General features: G+C 46.2%; 1 protein-coding gene across 1 annotated transcript in view; it reads right to left on the bottom strand.

Annotated features, from left to right (window-relative positions):
* Positions 1–18,030, bottom strand: part of DOCK7 (dedicator of cytokinesis 7) — a 95,207-nt gene that overhangs the window by 2,589 nt on the left and 74,588 nt on the right. The window contains exons 35-48 of the mRNA XM_010083766.1: positions 16,504–16,600; positions 15,678–15,812; positions 15,088–15,240; positions 13,890–14,048; positions 13,526–13,626; positions 12,468–12,660; positions 11,767–11,910; positions 10,660–10,791; positions 9,640–9,654; positions 4,200–4,325; positions 3,330–3,419; positions 2,609–2,845; positions 1,605–1,748; positions 662–768 (exon numbers count right to left, since the gene is read on the bottom strand). Of these exons, the coding sequence (XP_010082068.1) occupies positions 662–768; positions 1,605–1,748; positions 2,609–2,845; positions 3,330–3,419; positions 4,200–4,325; positions 9,640–9,654; positions 10,660–10,791; positions 11,767–11,910; positions 12,468–12,660; positions 13,526–13,626; positions 13,890–14,048; positions 15,088–15,240; positions 15,678–15,812; positions 16,504–16,600 (1,833 nt within the window). The remainder of the gene's footprint in view (positions 1–661; positions 769–1,604; positions 1,749–2,608; positions 2,846–3,329; positions 3,420–4,199; positions 4,326–9,639; positions 9,655–10,659; positions 10,792–11,766; positions 11,911–12,467; positions 12,661–13,525; positions 13,627–13,889; positions 14,049–15,087; positions 15,241–15,677; positions 15,813–16,503; positions 16,601–18,030) is intronic.

Raw genomic sequence — 18,030 nt, 5'->3', positions numbered from 1 at the left:
GATAGATCTACTGCTCTCCCCAGGAAAGATTAGTAAATAGAGACAATGAGATGTTCATCAGGAGCTCTTCTACTTGCAAGGACGTAATTTTAAACAAAGAGTGTTAAAAGAACCGTATCATCAATGCCATTTATGACACATGGGTAAACTATGCTGCCACTGGATCTATTTGCTTGGAACATTTTAATTCCTTGGTGCTTGCAAAAGATGCTGGACAGAGACTGCTGTCTGCATCACCCAAGAGGAGAGCAGAGCAGCCAGCACATGTCTTGAGAGAATTCTGCCAGCATGCTTCCACTTCCTTTGGAGAAATTCACTTCCGAAGGAAATGCAACCTCCTGGCCAACTCAGCACCTTCTCCTGACCCCGCCAAGCTCTGGGTTCACTGGTGCCAGCGTGGCTGGCTGTGTTTCTGAAACAGGAACACGCCTGGTCACATCTGAACTATGATCACGGATTCATTCCTGACAAACAGCAGAGCCTTCAGCCTCTTTATTGGACTTAAAACAGGGAACAGGGAGCTAACAAGCGGTTAGCTGAGGAGTACAGCTGCAGGTGGAAACCGGGCGGATGGCGTGACAGCACAGATCCTCCTCTCTCTGCATCCCCCCCGTGTTCCTGCCTGCTGTGGGCCAGGCAGCTGGAAGACAATACTCCGTACCTCTTGGTGAAGTCTTTGAAACAGAGCCGGAGCTTGTTATGATGCCTGAAGAGCTTTGGATCATTGGGTATTTCAGACAAGAAAACCTGTGCAACTTCTAATGGTCCCTTTAGGAGCAGAAGAGAAAAAGTTAAGTTTCCTGGAAACGTCTGTCACAGCCAATTGCTGGAGAAACTTCTTGCACACAGAAATGCACGTAAATGCAACTCTTCCTTACAGAATGCATCTTGAAGAATTGCAGCTGGCAAATCTGGCATAAATCACCAAACATCAGGACAACTGGAACTCTTTTAGTTTGTTTTTTTTTAAAAAAAACCCCTCTGCTTTTGGAAAACAGTGTGAGAAAATGCACAGTTTCTACGTTTGTTTTCTCTTTTTCACAAAGTTTGCTCAACTCACACCTAAGACAAGGTTTAAGCAATGCAGATGGAACCAAGGAACTGTTTGCCAGGTGCTACAAACCCAACCCAGAACTTGAAACTCCAGCTGATTTTTTTTCCAGCTTGTGCGTTAGCAGAGCTTTACTCATATTCCCTCAGTTTTTCCTCAATTTTTCTCCATTCACTCGTTTTGCTTTCCATTTTGTACAAAAAACCACAGCAGGACACAATCCCACTTCCACCCACGAGAACCTGGCTAAGCAAAGGGAAAGTAATAAAACTTTTTTTTTTTCTTTTTAAGGGAAAAGGAGAAGCAGGAAGGAACAACTGCAAATGCCAGGAAGAAGCAGGTAACTCTCTCCGCAGTCACTTTCCAGATCTAACCAAATTTTCAGGACTCAAATTGCAAAATCACTAAGAGCAGCTGGTCTAGACCTAGCAGTGATCTTAAACACAGCCCACAGACTGAATGGGGGGAAAAAAACCCAAAATAATTCAGAAATTCAATCCACTGCACCAAGAGGCACTACCCCAGTGTCTCCAGTTCCGCCGGCGATGCTCACCTGATTGACTGTGGTACCTACTGATCCCTGTAGCACCATCTGCAGCATCTTCGGGTCTGCAGGGTCTTGGTGGGTTGCAAAAGCCAATTCCTGTGTTTTCTTCTGCATGTCCTCTATGGCGACTTCGATGGGCGTCAGAATGATCTAAGCAAGTAGCCAGAACACAGGACGCTTGTTACGGCTTTCAGAAACTTTCCGAACACCAAGGTCACTCTGGGGTGGCACACTCAAGGGTGGAGGACACCAACAGGACTGACAGTCTGGACAGAAGGACTTCAGACACATCCTCACAGCCTTGGTTTAGAAACATCCCGAAAAAGTTTAATTTTTAAAAGTGTTTCTACCTCTGGATACTCAAGAGCTTTCCGAGATTGCTCCTGCAGAGGCAGACTCCTGTCCCTTTGTGGTCACTGCAACCGCCTGCCCACGGTGACAGCACTATGCCGGTGCCCGAACACCCGCAGGTTCCCTGCCTTGCGTGAAAATGCATTTTTCATTTATGTCCCTGGCATCACATCAGCTCCTACCTGCCCCTGAAAACCTAACACAGCTTTGGGATACCGCGCGTATCTCTCTGGGATAGCTGTGGGTACCAGCTGCTGTGGTCTGGACACGCTGGTGGAAGCGGCAGCAGGATATCCGGCGTTTCTCCACTGGTCTGGTTTGAGTGGAGGTCGAATAGGACCAGGGAAAAGTTCAATGAGAAGCGAGGTGTTGTTAAACTCAAAATGAAGGAGTCTCGGGCACAGAGAACAGCCAGAACAGCTCCCAGCAGCACTGTCTGCTCTCCATCTCTGCCCAATTCATGCATCTTTAGCAGAGAGGGGAAAGGTAGACTAGATGGCCAGGAGGGTGCATCTGTGACGGCGTGAAGGGATGTGGCCGTGGTGTTAAACTATACGTACGATAGTACGACACGCATCAGGGTCAGCAACACCCACCCCCTCAGCCTTGTGTAACAGCTCCCTTCAAACCCAGGCAGCCCCGGGGAGCACGGGCCTCACCTCCTCTTTGTGGATGACGTTGATCCTGGTTTTAATGTATGGGAAGGCGTGGGACGTCGTCAGGATGGTTTTGCGCTTGAACTGCTCGTGCAGCTCCCCGTGAGCTCGGCCGTCCAGCGTGAAGGGCGTGCAGTACATGAACCGCCGCAAGTTGTAGTTTTTGTCGAAATACGTTATCCTGTCCTTCATCTCGTACGTGTCGAAGTACGGCTCCACGTAGGTGATCTGGATGTAAGCCTGCAAGAGGGAACCCGGGTGTGCACGCTGAGCACGGGGCCAGAGGAGGAGAGCCGACTCCTACCCCCTGCTTTTTAGCTGTGCAGTAACCCAGCTGGCTTGCTTTCCTTTTGGAGATGCTTCTGGAATAACTAAGGACTGGTTTTTGCCTTTACTCAGAAAAATCACACTCAGGTTGATGGGGGCTAGGGGTGGTGGTAGCTGCCCAGAAGTTTCTGGACTGGATAAAATACAGCACTGTCCTTTCGTCTCCTCCCTTCCCACCAGCCACGACAAGGGCAGGTCCTGGGGCAGGGAACAAAATGCCTGATTCTGCATTTCTTTGCTGGGATGAGTTTCCCCAGCTCTCATCCCAAGCAGTCACAAGATGCTCTGTACGTGGATTTCCCTGCCTGCTTGGTGAAACTCAGGGCAAGATTTGTCCTGTTATGTTTCCATACGTTCAGGACCCGTTCTACTTCTAAACCTGTGCTTGTGTCCTTACCTTGTTAGGATCTAGTTTGCACTTGTCCACGGGGTTTGAGTCCTTAATCACTTCAAGCACATCTTCACCGAACCGTTCTCCGTAAAATCCCTACAATCAAGAGCAAACCCATTGAAAGCAACGATCAAATGCCGCCATCAGAGATGGGGGTTGGACAGACAAACGCACATTCAGCGAAGGTGAAGCTCCGCATGCCTTCAACAGTAGCCGTGCTGGGGCTGAACGGGATCTGTTGAATCTGGGACAATTCAATCAGCTGCAACAGGATAAAACAAACCTAACGCCCTGGCAGGCAGGAGAATTCATGAGCCTTCCAACCGTGTGGTTCCTGACAAGCCACCTGAGCTTGCTGTGTGTCTGTGAGCCCAGCTGACAACCGGGGGCAATACGGGATCCGCACCCGAGCGCGGCTCTGCTGGGCTGGGCGAACGGCCGGGTTCTGAACTCGGTTTCATGTGCTTAAACCTCAAACAAACGTGGGTGCTTTCAGCACAACGTGACAGCTGCTGCATTGCTGTGAGCAACAACGTGACATCGGCTCTATTCTAGCAAATAAAACAAAACAGGTCTGGGTCTGCCCTGGGCAACCCAGGCGAGGGGGAGGTGTCCCTGCCCATGGCGGGGGTGGGACTCGATGGGCTTTAACGTCCCTTCCCACCCAAATCATTCAGTGATTCCACTATTCTATGACTTTTTCCTCTAAGCTCAGCCTTGCATCTGTCTCCAAGAGGCACACGCGCTGGTTTTGCCCAATGATTTTCATTTCCAATGCTTCCTGTAAATTTGGCAATTAATCTCTTAAACACCTGATGCAAAAGAGTTAAACTGCAACTCAGGGACAGGATTTGAGGTCAGCCACAAGCATCTCACCTCCAGCCTATGGGAAATCTCAGCTAGCTTTGTAATTGCAGGTTCCTTGTAAACAAACTCTTGCTCATCCAGGTCTCCAAATTTAGTTCCATAAAAACCGACCCGAAAGTAGGTGCCAAACATCCTCTTTCCATCCTAGGTTTGGAGAAACAAAAGGTTATTTCAGTGTGGAGACACGCAGACCCCCAAGCATGGCTGCAGGCAGGCTCCTGAATTTATGCAAAATAAAAAGAAAAAAAAAATTAAAAAACAAGGAAAACAATAGAAAGAAAGAAGAGGAAGAAAAACACACGTGGAACTCAACATGAACGCGTTTAGCAGCAAACACCGCAATGAAATGATAAACTAACATGAAATTATATGGATCGGTTATGACCATTAGCCCAACCCTGCAACGACTCTTCCCACCCAGGAGGAGTCTGGGGCTGTCAGATGTGTCTGAGGAACAGGCAAAGGCAAGTTCCTTCGCTCGGGTGATTATTGCAGGCTCTCCAAGTCCTACGCAGACATCCCTCAGCCTGGCCCATCGCCTGCAGGTGCAGGGAACTCCAGCTCCAGGGAGAATACTGCACACAGACACCCCAAAAACAACCCACTCCGGAGCCCCCACAACCCACTCGCCCGTCATTGCAGGGTTGGGCTGAAGTCGGTGTCCAGTTCACTCACACACACACACAAGTGGCTTTTTAAATAGCATGTGGACGGGAGGGTGTTATGTTCTCTTCTAGTAACTAATGTCTAGCACGGAGGGCCAAAGTCACTCCTGGTGAAAGCAGATGCAATCCGCTGGGTTGTGTACCTGCTTCCATTTCAGCCAGTGGTGAATTTGGCCCAGAAATACAACAAAAGTAAAGAAACAAGAAAGATTTTTTTTCTTTTTTTTTCTGGAAAAGTAACGAAGAAAATCTGATTAAGAGAAAGAGAGAGAGAAGAAGAACGCTTCAAAAATAAATCACACCTTTGATTTTGTTAAAAAACAACTCACGCTGCATGCACAAACCAGAAATGCCTTTCAGCAAGAAACTCTAAAATGTTCACCTTTACTCTCGGGAGAAAGGGTGATGTAGAACATAATGCTCAATGGTTCTGAATCTGGGCTAGTGTTTGGGTTCAAACAGCACTTACTGATGTCCTGGCTGCTGGGTATGATTTTTTTTTTTTTTAGTATTTTCTATGGCAAAACTAATCTCTTGTGGTGATGGTGAACATGATCTACAGAAGGCAAAGAGGATAAATAAGCCAAACTAAAATTAAAAAGTAAAACAAACCCTCAACTCCAGAGACTGGAAAAAGCACGGTGACAGTAAGCCACCACCTTCTCCTGGCCTGGAGGAAACTCTGGGGCGTGATGCCAGGCACGGCTGGGCTCCTCTCGCCCAAGGCACAGCCAGGAGGAGGTGGCATCGGCTTTCTGTGTGCCTTCAGGAGGGCAAAGCTCACCCATGCCCAGCTCTGACGTGGAAATGAAGCCTGAAGTGACCAGAGCCAGCAGCAGCCTTGCTTTATACACGCAAGCTGCATCTTGGCTTTACGATGGGACATTGACAGATGCCAATCCATGGGCTCTGCTCTAGCAAGAGCACAGACATTCTCCAATTTAAGAAAATGAGGAGTTGCACTGAGAGTTGCTCATATGCTGCACGTGGCCCTGGACCATCCCTCTGAGCATCCCTCCTCCAGAGAGGGGTTTTTACCCAGCTCCACCTGCCTGAGCACGCTGCAGGGTTTTGTCACACCCCCACCACCCCCAGAAGCACCTCCCGGGGTGCGATGCCCAGCTGCAAAGCTATTGCTGTTTTATTGGAAGTAACATCTGGCAACACCTGGCTGCTGTTTCCCTGGACTCCCCACCTCTCCCGTGCCCGCCCCTCCAGACCCATACAGGAACCAACAGCCTCCTGAATCCTAAATTTACTCATCACTACCTTTTCAAAGCCACATTTTTGGACAATATTACCCCTGCTAAAAATCCCTCAATGCCAGCTTCTTGTGCTTTTTTTTTTTTTAATTCAATCTCAATGTTATAGGCAGAAGACTGACGGCAGGGCTCCTTTCCCAAAGCATCTCCCCAGGTAGCACCAAGTCTGCCCGAGGGTATCTGCCAGACAAAGCATCTCCCCAGACCCCAGAGATGGAGGACACACTGCTGCTCTTCTAACTTATTTTTTTTTTCCTACCTTGAGTGGCTTTCAGGCTACGAAGTGTTTGCAGCACCTGGTCCCCACAAAGCACCTGCCACGTGGACATCTGCCCAGAGCTGTTTGTTACAGGCAGTGCACATCTATGTTGCTGTAAACGTAACAGCGAGTGAGAAGATGCTGTCTGTTTGACCAGCATCCATTAGGAAGGAGTTCTGGTGCCATTTACTAAATGCATAAAATAAGAGTAACGGGGCATTGGGAAGTCCCAGGCGTGGCAGCAGCAGGAAGCCTGGTGAGATGCAGTGCCCCCATGTGCAGGCAGCTCCCAACTTAGGGACTCGTTTTGTCATGAAGACCGGCTGCACTGGCTTTTCCTGATAAATCCAGTTGCTGAAACTCAGTTATCATATGGATCCTGGGCAGAAAAGCCAGCAGTGAGGAGCACTGGTTAGCCCCTAGTGCGACAGAAGCATCTCCCCAAAGCCCTGGATCCATCAGCCACGAAACACTCGTGCCTTGTGTTGGGGGATCTGTACCTGGAAACGCTCCTCTGGGAGAGCAAACACCTTGTTCCTTACTTCACACAGACATTCAGGAGCTGCCAGCCCCCCGAAATTAGGAGCACTCAGTTTCATGCCCGTTAAGAATAGGGGTTGGCTCTCTACTAGGATCCTGTGATTTAGGTACTACCAAAGTCTATCTAATCACAATACTGAAAACAAATAACTTAAAAATACTCCATGGTCTTGTTTCTGAAAAGAGCTAAAAATGCAGATATGAGGGAGGAATTATTGAAAGCATTTTATCTCCTATTATTTTATAAAAAAAATAATAGGTCTTTGGGAGGAGAGGAGAATGAAGGTGAACACTGAATAGCCATCACAGAACCGGCAGAGCAGGTAACAGCCATCATGGTTTTATGAAGGTTCATGATTTGTTATTATGCATGGTAAATACCTTTCAAAATTGCTGGGAATAAAGTTTTAGAGTTATCTCTTGCACGCACACAAAAAGCTTTGCCAACAAGATTGGAAAAATCAGACGCAAGAGGGATCATCTGCTTTCTTCACCCAGACCAACCCAGCAGCAGAGTCAGCCTGCAGTGTGGAGGGATCGGAGGAACTCCTTCATACGCACCGCGCCGAATGCAAAATCCAGCCGTCTTTACCAATCTAACCATTGAAACTTTCTTGCTCAATTTGAAGCCAAGGTCCTTTGCAGTGTTGCCAACTATTACAAGTCTTCCAATATGAATTTTTTTTTTTGAAAGTACCAGCTCCAGGAGTCCTGCTATTCCATGGCAACCTTTTTTGAATTCTCATGACATAGCATTTTTCCTAACAACTTTCCTAACTGGAAAGCAAACAAAATGGATTAATTTAACATTTATTTAATTAACAAATACACAAGCAGAAAAACCCACCACTGGGTATGTGGAAGCAGGTCTCAGAAACGAGCCAGACCCAGGATACTTGGGTGCTTGTAGTTGGCAACACTACTTTCCTTGGGACGCGAGGGGAGGGGTCCCGCTGTTGGCATAGCTCTTTGGTAAAATGAAATTGGGGGTTCCACAGTGTAAAACAAACAAACAAAAAAAAAACCAAAAAGGGGAGGAAAAAAAAAAGAGAAAAGGGGAAAAAAAAAATTCCACAAGTAGGAACTTACCACAACAGACAATAGTAAGAGTGGGGAGGAGGGTCAGCAACCAGGGCGATAGAGGAGAAAACAGAAAGTATTTAATTAGGGAAATTCCAAAAAACAAACAAGCAGCAAATTGGCAGCAAATAAACTTTAAAATAAAAAAGGGTGAGCATCAATTAAAGTATTTAAAATAAGGAAAAAAAGGGCAAAACATGCAACGCATCTGAAAGCTACGAAGCACAAAGATCAGGAGAAGCGTGGCAATGAAGGAGCACGACGAGAGAGGAGAACAGAAACCATGGGTGCCTTTTACCATGCAATAAAACATGACGGAATGATGTTAGAATCATAACCCATGACAGGAGATTCTTCAGGGGTCGATTTAGGGGCAGACTAATCAAAACAGATGCTCACAGGCCTTCACGTTTGTTGGCTACTAAAGACATTTATGCTCCTACAACTTGTACTCTGGGTTGCTGGGCTGCCTGGGACTTTTCACAGGAATAAACAAATTATTCTTGGGGCCAACCCTTAAGGGTCAGGGTTTACTTTTAAGCTACTGAATTTCATTTCTTGCTAGGGCAGAATTCAAACGGACGTTTGGACATCATCAGCCCAAATTATTTGTGTCACACAAGGCAAAGGAACTTTGGTTTTGGTCCCAGTTCAGTAAGTGTGGGCTTAGATGTTCTCCTGAGGTGGAAACCAGGAGGGAGATGGTCCATACTGAGTTGCTTGATTCATGGAAAAGCAGAGATTAACTGGACAGCTGAAGTCTAAGCAAATAATGCACCGTCATATCTCAAAACATTTAAGATGCCTTCTGAGACTTCTTGATGTTCACGTACCCATTGTGTCGACAGGACTAGGGGCTGAGTTCCCAAACTTGTTCTGCTGTGTGCGACTGCAGACAAATGGATGTGGATGCCCCATCCCTGGAGGGGTTCAAGGCCAGGCTGGATGGGGCTTTGAGCAACCTGGGCTAGTGGGAGGTGTCCCTGCCCATGGCAGGGGGTGGAACTAGACAATCTTTAAGGTCCCTTCCAACCCAAACCATTCTGTGATTCTATGAAGCCAACTGCTTTGCCTATTTTTAATCTGAACGTGTGGTTCTCGTGGTGTATGCTGGAGAAAGGTGAGCAAACAGCCTCTACAAAAATGAAAGCAGCAAAACTGACTCCAGTTCACGCAACGGAGCTATTTTACTGCCAGGTGAACAGCTACACAACAAACTGGTTGTTCTTAAATGAAGAGAATGAAGCACCAGTTTGGTGTTTCAGTACCTCTGAGCATTATTGCTTAAATCGACCCCTGTGGGTGGGGTGAAAATATGGTATGAAGAGATGATATTCTGTGTCAATGCTGATGAAAAGAAATATAAACAAATTATAAAAACAAACTAGTGATGATATAGTGGCTCATTCACCAAAGAACCTCATTAGTGGAACACGTCAGCATCCATGCACTACCTACAGCTTCTGGTGAAGAATTTCCTACGACAACCACAATCGGTTTATTGGTATTTCTTTGGTTAATGAATTGTTTTAACAGCAGACAGCAACAGAAATACCCACAACTAGCACATGTGGGCAAGCGTTGGCGTGAGTCATCTGAAAAATCTATTAGTGTTCTTTACTAACTAAAATGGAGTTACCTACCTCCCAGCCAGTACTCTGTGTAATAAAAAGTAAAAAGCGCATGTCACAGAAACCAAAAAAAAAAGTTTCAAAGGTCAAAACATGACCATCAATGTACGGTATCATAAACCTGAAATGGTTTCAAGGATTATAATTCATCATGCATCCAACACAGCCTCCTCTGGCCCAGAAGGACATTCAATGATTGTTCTCTATCGGTTTATTTAATCTCAGGAATCCGGCAATGCCAGAACACGGAGGAAACCACCAGACCCTCAGCTGGATCCTACGAAATCCCTTCCAAGATCGACATCTACAGAGGAGCTGATGTTAGCATCAAGGTAACCACACCACCAAACAGCAGCAGCTGGTTGGGGCGGGGGGCTCAGAGCAGCACCGGCATGTACTGGAGGAGGCTCTGCCACGTGCTTGCCTTCCCCGACAGAAAGGCACGCACCCAACGGGCCTCTCCTAGGCAATAACGTGCTCCTTGAGAGGTGCCAAGTGCTCTCGGCTCCTGCTTAGCTGAGGTCGGTTGAGCTTTCTGAGGGCTGGTAACTTCTGATGTCTCCCACCAAATGCTCAGCAGCTAAGCTGGTGGGTTTTGCACCATCTGAGTTTAGAGAGGTTCCTTCAATTATTTATCCACCATACGAATAGACAAATAACAACCCAACATTTCTGAACATTACCTACCAGGCTAAAGGCAAGACAAAGTGTTTTTCCCAGAAATACAGCATGCAAAACAGAGCTTAAAATAACATCTGGAAGGATAAACTGACAGATGATTGGAATTTTTAACTCACGGATATTTCTAAAGTTACAATGAAACTTGGGATGTGATGTCCTCTCATGTTTCTCAAATGTCCAGAGACAAAAAATCCTGTTAGGGATCCTTGCATTTACTGTGGATCACCATTTGACAATTCTTGTGTAATCTGATTAAACTCTTTTTTTTCCTTAACAGGTAGTTTCCTGTTTGCACTGAGCATCTGAAGTTTCTTCACAATTCATATTGCAGATGAAAATTCAAGTCATTACCTGGTGAACAATCTTGCTGAATGCTTCTTGGAGTTTACCATGAATAGTAGATAGCTTCTTGGCATCTCTATTAGCTTCATGAATAGGAATAAGGACTTTGTAAACCTCATTAACTGCTTCATACATGCCAGCCTACAAAAAAAAAGGTCCATCAGATTGCTCCATCAATTCAACAGCAAGAATAATACATAGTACCAGCCTTTAAATTATAAAACTATAATTAGTTTTAATTATAAATTATAAAACTGCAAAATGTAAAGGTGGCACTCTGGTGTACCCAGGACTTTTTCTTAAGATATACCCATACACGAATGGAGTAAAATTCCCAGTCACCTCTGGAATGAAGAGCCTACTGCATTACACATTGCTACTAATAAATGAGATCGTTAAGAGAATGAAAACTGGGACATTTTGTATGGATGTATCCACAAGAGCACAACAAGCTAAACAGGATCCTAACCAAATCGATGGGAATTAAATATGGAAGCTTAAGGGCACAGAACAGCTCGTTCTGTTTAGCGCATCTTCAGCCTTAGTGACTTCTACACCCAACTTCTGGCACTCCTCAAGATGGGATTTGTGAAGTTTCCTTAGGAAATGGAGGGGATCCAGCCCACCGCTGGCAGACACGGCTCAGCCAGCCCACAGCAGAGGTTCTACGTCTTTGCTCTGGAGTCACCGCTGCCTGTATTGAAACCCACTGAATGATGCTTCATGTTGTGTTGTGGGAAATAATCTACTTGCTTTCCGTGGTTTCTGAGGGATACGCTACCACCAGCTCATTAACACTGCTCATGTAAAGCTCTCGGACAACTCTTTTTGAAGAGGAGGAAAAACATTACGGCCCTTCTGTACTGCTGTGAACTCCCAGATGTGCAGTGCTGAAGGGAAAGGCACTGGAAACAGTGGTCCCAGATCCCATTCTTTGCACAGTTCACTCCAGAGGGCAAACCGGGCTGTCTTGAACAACTAAAACTCCCAGTGCTCCGTGCAAATTAAGCGGTTACAATAGAATTATACAGTCTCATAGAGAAAACATTTTCCTTCACATCGCCCAGCAGTGCAAGATCGCTGAATGAGATAGGTAAAGAAATTAAAATCTTCTACCATGGAGAAAGATGCTGCAGCCTGTTCCAGCAATCCCACCAGACCAGCTTCTGTAAAATACTTTCCAGAACAGATACCTTCTTCATCTGGTGATACAACATCATCAGAAACTGCTGACTCTTCCAAAACATTAGAAGATATGTTCTAAAGGAGACATAATGTAGATAAAATATTTTTACTCCATTTAAACAACATTCAACACTTTCAATGCTTTGAAAGCCAGATGATTTTTGATCAAATCCTAACATTTTTAAAGAGGCAGCTTTCACATGAATTCTCTTTAATTTCCTTCTGAACCAGCATGGTACTTCAGCACACCCACTAACTGGACTGGATCACCTCAAAGCTGAGTTATGTGCTTGTTTGCTCGACTCAGTATTGCCCTGCTTAACATTACTACTCACAGGAACCACTTTCATCAACTGCACCCACCACAGAACGGTTAGATCAAAGAGATCCATGGCTTAAATGGAGAAATAAAAAGAACCGGATTCACTCAGTACGATGGATGTAAAGATTTAAGGGAACCAAGACAGTCTTCAAGCATAATAAAGATTTTCAGAAGTTGTTGCAATACATCCTCCCCCAAAACAGAGTAAGTGTAGTATGAGTACGTAGGCACGGTAATACCTGGCACATGGAAATACTCAGTATCTCAGCAGCAGATGACCCAAAAATACATGAAAGAGGATAATTCCTACCTGAAATGTAACACACCCTACGGGGAGGTATTTTCGGTCTTCTAGCATGCTTAGATATTCAGCCACCAAGGCTGCAGAGTGGACCAGGCACTGGGCTGATTCAGCGTGATTGCTCCTCTCGGAGTGCTTCCCAGCCATGTTCTGCAGCCAGGTCAGGCGCAGATCAGGGGAGTTCTGATAGCCCTTCGCAATCCTAATTGAAGAGAAAACCCCTGTCATTAGTGTTTAGTTACATCTGCTTAAATAACAGCCACCCTCAGTGCTAGGCTGCCAATAAGCACACGAGAGAAGAAGCTGTATGGATGGAAAGTTACCCTAAATGACTTTATAGATTTCTGAGCCAGTTAGTGGTGCGCAAGCAACTGCAGCTACCCCCTGATGGCAGAATGCTTTCATGGGTGACTGCTGCAGGTCTGGACAAAAGCTCATGCTTCACTTGGGAGACTGATAGTGAGCCTGGGTGCTCACAAAACCTCTGCTGCATTCTAAACAGCCCTCGGGACCATCTGTGCAGAAAACATCATGCAGTTTGGTAGTTGGGATCTTAACATGGCTCTGGAAGATCTTTTTGCATCTGGAGACCATCATATGTACCACCACCAAAAAGCCTTTTGTGCAAGCAGATCCTGGAAGATCCTTTAGTTTTCCCTGATGCAAGCAGGGAGAGTTGTCTTCTCTCAGGTGGAAGATGATTTTGTTCAGAGACTGCTGGGGAATGGAAACTACTTTTATCCAAGATAAGCTACATAAATGCCAAACAATACCTATCAACACCACGTTCAAACACAACAGACAGGTACATATTCGTCCATGAGCACTGAGACCCAGAACTGCTCCAAAAACAAGCTCTATAAGGGCTCAAGTGTAACATCAGAGTCCAAAAATCAAATGGCAAACAGCTGTGCTGTTTTCAGGTGAAGTGTGAATCATGGCAAGAAGTTTAAAACAGAATTATGTTCAAAGTAAAAAATACAGGAAGGGCAGTAGGTGCTTTTTTCCAACACCGTGGGGAGCAGTGACATCTACTGTCCCTACAGTGCAATGGTTGTAAACTCTACCTGTACATCAGGTCAATCAGCATTTCTGGATCTTCCTGGTGCTCCTTCATTTTAACTGTGTCAGAGAGGATCATATGGAGGTTGAACACTAGATCCTGGACCTGTAAAAAATATATGGCTATAAAGAACTAGCAACGGAAATCGAGCTCCACACTGCTAGGTTAGGATGACAGTCACTCTGAACCTTTGTGCGTTTGCACCTTGTTGTCAGAATTAATTAGGAACCTGGGTTTTATGTACTTAGGTGATTTAAAAAAAAAAGAAGTACCTCCTTCAGAAAATGCATGTAAATTCCAGCTCTGGATAGAGGTTTAAGCACAACCTGTCAGTGAACTACACATTACTTCTGTGATATTTCTTTTACCTGATCAGGAAAAGTCGTCTCCCTAAGTTCCAGGTCTTCTTCAGCATACGTCAAAATAGTCTTCAAGGAACGTCGCAAAAATTCTTCATTGAAGTTCTGGGATGTCCCCACCAGGGATGAGAGAGACATGGTCACCTGCATTTTCACTCTGGCGAAGTTCTGCAACAGAGATATTGTCAGGGTATTTCAGCAGTCTGGGGATCCTGCAGTGTCTGCTGCAACATCAGGGCTCTGGTCACTGCACCCTCCTCCTGACAGATACCTGACACAAAAAAGAAAAGTTTTCTTCATACCCTGAAGAGGATGAGGCTCAACTACCTCTCACAATACAGCCTTCATCCCAGGTGCTCTCTTTTGGTCTGGTCTAGCCTAACAGTTACTGTTAACTCACTGCTATCGATCCCCTAACAGTCCCCGGGCGCAGAACCAGTGGGTCCCTCCAGTTCTGCACTCACCATGGGGAACTGTAACCAAAGCAGGGTAAATAAAGCCGTCTGGAGCAGCACTTGGTGATACACAGCTACATGTGTGCCTGCAAAATACCACCTGGAAGAGTCAAAGCTGTGAATTTTCTTAACAATTCAAAGTACACATGGGTGAGCTAAGCTAAGATGTAATTAGAGGCAAGTCAGAGCAGAATGAAAACAAAATGCCAGCATTGCAACTCACTGGCACTCCCAGAGCGCTTTCAGAAAGGACACATACTAGCTGTGCCACAGAAAGGGCTGCGTGGCTGCTTCTGCTCTCACCTAGAGCTGAGCCAAAGCAAGGCAGAGAGGAATTCCTCTGAACAGCCCCTCGAGTGCAAACTGTCCAATCTGAAGAGTATACAAACTTTCCAAACTGACAGGTTTGGAAACTCTTGTGGATGTTCCAGGCAGGGCTCTGCATCTCTCTATAAACGGACAGAGAGGTAGCTTGTCTGCAAGAGATTCTGGGCACAGAACTCAGACTCTGCACTGGAGACTGGACGCTCCTGCTGTGCACTGACCAGCACTGTGCAAGGACTGCAAGGTCAGGACTGCTCGGCAAAGTCACGTCACTGCTCTGCGCCTCTCTTCCCTTTGCATCTCATGCTCATTGCAACGGTGAAACTGCCTCCAACAGCCTTTCTCCCGCAGGAATACGCAGAGCTCCATCCAACAGTCCTCCACCAGTTTGTGTGTAACAACCTAAAGAAGTGCAGCAGGATACTCACGTTCCCAATCTCAAAGTTTTGCCTCATCAGAAGGTAAAGAGAGGCACTCGCGTGCGACCGTATCGTGCTGATACTGCTGCTGCAGTGTCTCAGGAGCCTCAGGCACAGATCTGCACACTGTTCCGTCTCTTCTTCAAACAGCAGCTCGGGGAACTGGAAAAACAGCACATGAGAAAATTAGTGCTTGGACAGAGAGGAGCAAAAGGCCAAAAGACAAAAAGGCCAGGGCAAGCCCCAGAGATGAGCATACGCTGGCATCAGAGGAAGTCCAATCCCCTCTCTTTTGAAGGGAGTGATGCTAATTTGCATCACTTCACTTTTACAGTAAGGCAAAAGCAGAGTCACTGGAAGGCAACTCATTTTACCTGCCCCCACAACTTGCTCCTACATCGACACTCTTAGACTGATTTATATCAGTTCCAGAAACTCAGGCTTAAAATCTTGAGCTTTTCCCAGTATACCTTCAGAATCTGGGAAACTTTAAATTATGGGCCCAGTAAAATAAATCCATTTAAAGTCAGTTTCATCTAGCTTAGATTCCATCTGTGCTTTGTACTCTGGGTATCTTACAGCATCCGCAGAGGATTCACCTTTGAGACCAAAGCCCTCTGTGTGGCGAAGCAGTGTTGGAGATAAAGTGCACTTTGGTTGCAGGCCATGCTGTGCAGAAGCACCTTCAGCACTCCACCCAGGATGCTCTCTTTGGACTCCGTCACGGAAACAGTCTGCAGTCAAAAAGTAAACCAAGAGTTGCATGAGCAAAAACGAACCTCCCCCGTGTGTGTGTGTTCTGCCAGAGGCAAGGTCTGGCCTCTAGGAGGATTATCCAGGTGCAAGGTGCAAGCCTGGGGATTCCCCTGGCTCTCCCTGCAGCTCGGAGGTGGATCCAGGGAGCCTGCTACTACCTCCTTCCAGCCCCTGCCCAGGATTCATTTGTACAGAAAGCAGGGGACAGAACTGCCGTGGGACAGAACTGCCGTGTGTCCGTGCTCACCAGCAGGGAGTGAGGAAATAGCTGGGCTGTGCACACAGAGCAAGGTGCCTGGAAGCTTTCCTGCACTGTGCAAAATAGGTACGGACACAGGAGGCTGACCTGGAACCCAATGACTTGAGGCAGATTTGGGAAGGAACCAGAGGAATCGGTTAGAATAGGGCAGAACCTGGAAATTTGTACAGTTCAGTATTGAGTTTTATGAACAACTGCTTCTTATACTACAACACTGAACAACTTCCAAAAAGACTGAAGGAGGGCATTGACATTTTAAACCAGACTGAGGATTAGGAGAGGCATTACCACCCTTCCTGTTCTGACAGCGTTCAGGCAGTTCAGAGCACTTGGAGGGTTTTGTTTCACAAACTGCTGCCTGCCCAGGTGATCGTAATGCTATTACATCTCTATCTTCTTACCATCCTTACCTGTACAACTATCTCTAGTGTATCCAAAATAATCAGATTCGCTTCCGTTGCAAGATTTCCATCGATAAGCGCCTCATGCTCTATCTCTGCCCTTGATCTAATCAGAGAAAAGAAAATAATAAAATCACTTTCTGTTTAAGAAGCAGAACTACATATTTTTCCAGTCAAAAATATTTTCACATTAGCAGAAAACCCCCAGTCACAATGTTTATATTTATTACTGGACAACACTAAAAAGAACATTTCAACGCAGCCATTAAGAGGACAGGAAGACTCAGTTTTTTACATATACAAACTGACAGAGGATTTATGTTCATCATGCTCAGGAGAGATCACACTACTTTCTGACACTTCGTTACTCTCCCAGGAACACAAGAACAGTTTAGAATCGAAGTCCAACTCCAAAGGGGTTTAGTAGCATGGTTAGGCATGCAACAGCACAACCAGGAACAGAACATATGGTTTTATGCTCCAGGCTATGGACACGAGGTGGTGCTCCACGAGCTGCTGTAGCTGCCCTCTGATCGCGGCAGCGGGACTGGCTGCAGCACTGAGGGCATGCACAGAGTGCATCTTCATCCGTCTAAACTACATCGTACTGCTGTTCTTAAAGAGTATCTTCCTCTCCAGAAAAACTACACATTTTTGCTGTTATATGCCAAGCACTCACTTTCCTGCAAGGCTTAGAAATTTCATACACCCACTCGCACCGGTGGCCCCAGGAATTCAGCAGCAACCACCTAATTTCAGCAGCACGAGGTGCATCTGGCAAAGATCCCGTGGTGCATTTAGAGCCCAGCTACGGCCTGCCCTACCGCAGGTGCCATCTCCAACAGACCCACAGCAGGAGTGTGACCCCCAGGAACAGACAAAATCCAAGCAAAATCCACAGCCAAGGGGACGGCACCTGAATCAGCTCTGGGACCTGTATTGCAGCAACCTGCCACACTCCGCTTCCTCGGGGAGCAGGGTCATACACTCATTATCTACTCCAATAATACCACCTGCAATTAGCTGTGCACAATTCTGGGTGTGAAAAGTTTTGCTTATTAGGTTTCAAAAGGCTAGACTCTACCTACACAGGCGGGACACACTTGCAGTGCCACAGGAGTGGAGTGTGAGCAAACATGGGTTAAAAAGCAGGTTTGCAGAGTGATCTAAGCAGGTTATTTTGTGGGGTGAGATACCATCCTTTGACCAGCAAGGTATTCCACAGCTGTTTACGTGAGGTCCTTCTGGGAAGCAGAGGGCTCAGGTCCAGTGCTGGCAGTGAACCGATGAGTTCCTCAGGCCAAATTTTAATCTGGTGTAACTCTGTCCACAGCTCTGGAGTTGTGCCATGGTGGAATTTATTATCTATGGCACCTCATTAGCAGGCTGAAACACACTGGTCATTTGGCTTTCCCAATGCCTCAACAGGACTTGGACAAAAAGTCACTACTCGACCTAACGAGAGATTACATTCTTGTGTCGGACAAAGCAATTAGAAGCTGTGAAGATGTACTTTCTACTCCAGGAAGCGTCAAT

The sequence above is a fragment of the Pterocles gutturalis genome, unplaced genomic scaffold, assembly GCF_000699245.1.
Source record: "Pterocles gutturalis isolate BGI_N339 unplaced genomic scaffold, ASM69924v1 scaffold7005, whole genome shotgun sequence".
NCBI classification, from domain to species: Eukaryota; Metazoa; Chordata; class Aves; order Pterocliformes; family Pteroclidae; genus Pterocles; species Pterocles gutturalis.
This window is presented reverse-complemented; position numbering and strand designations above follow the sequence as displayed.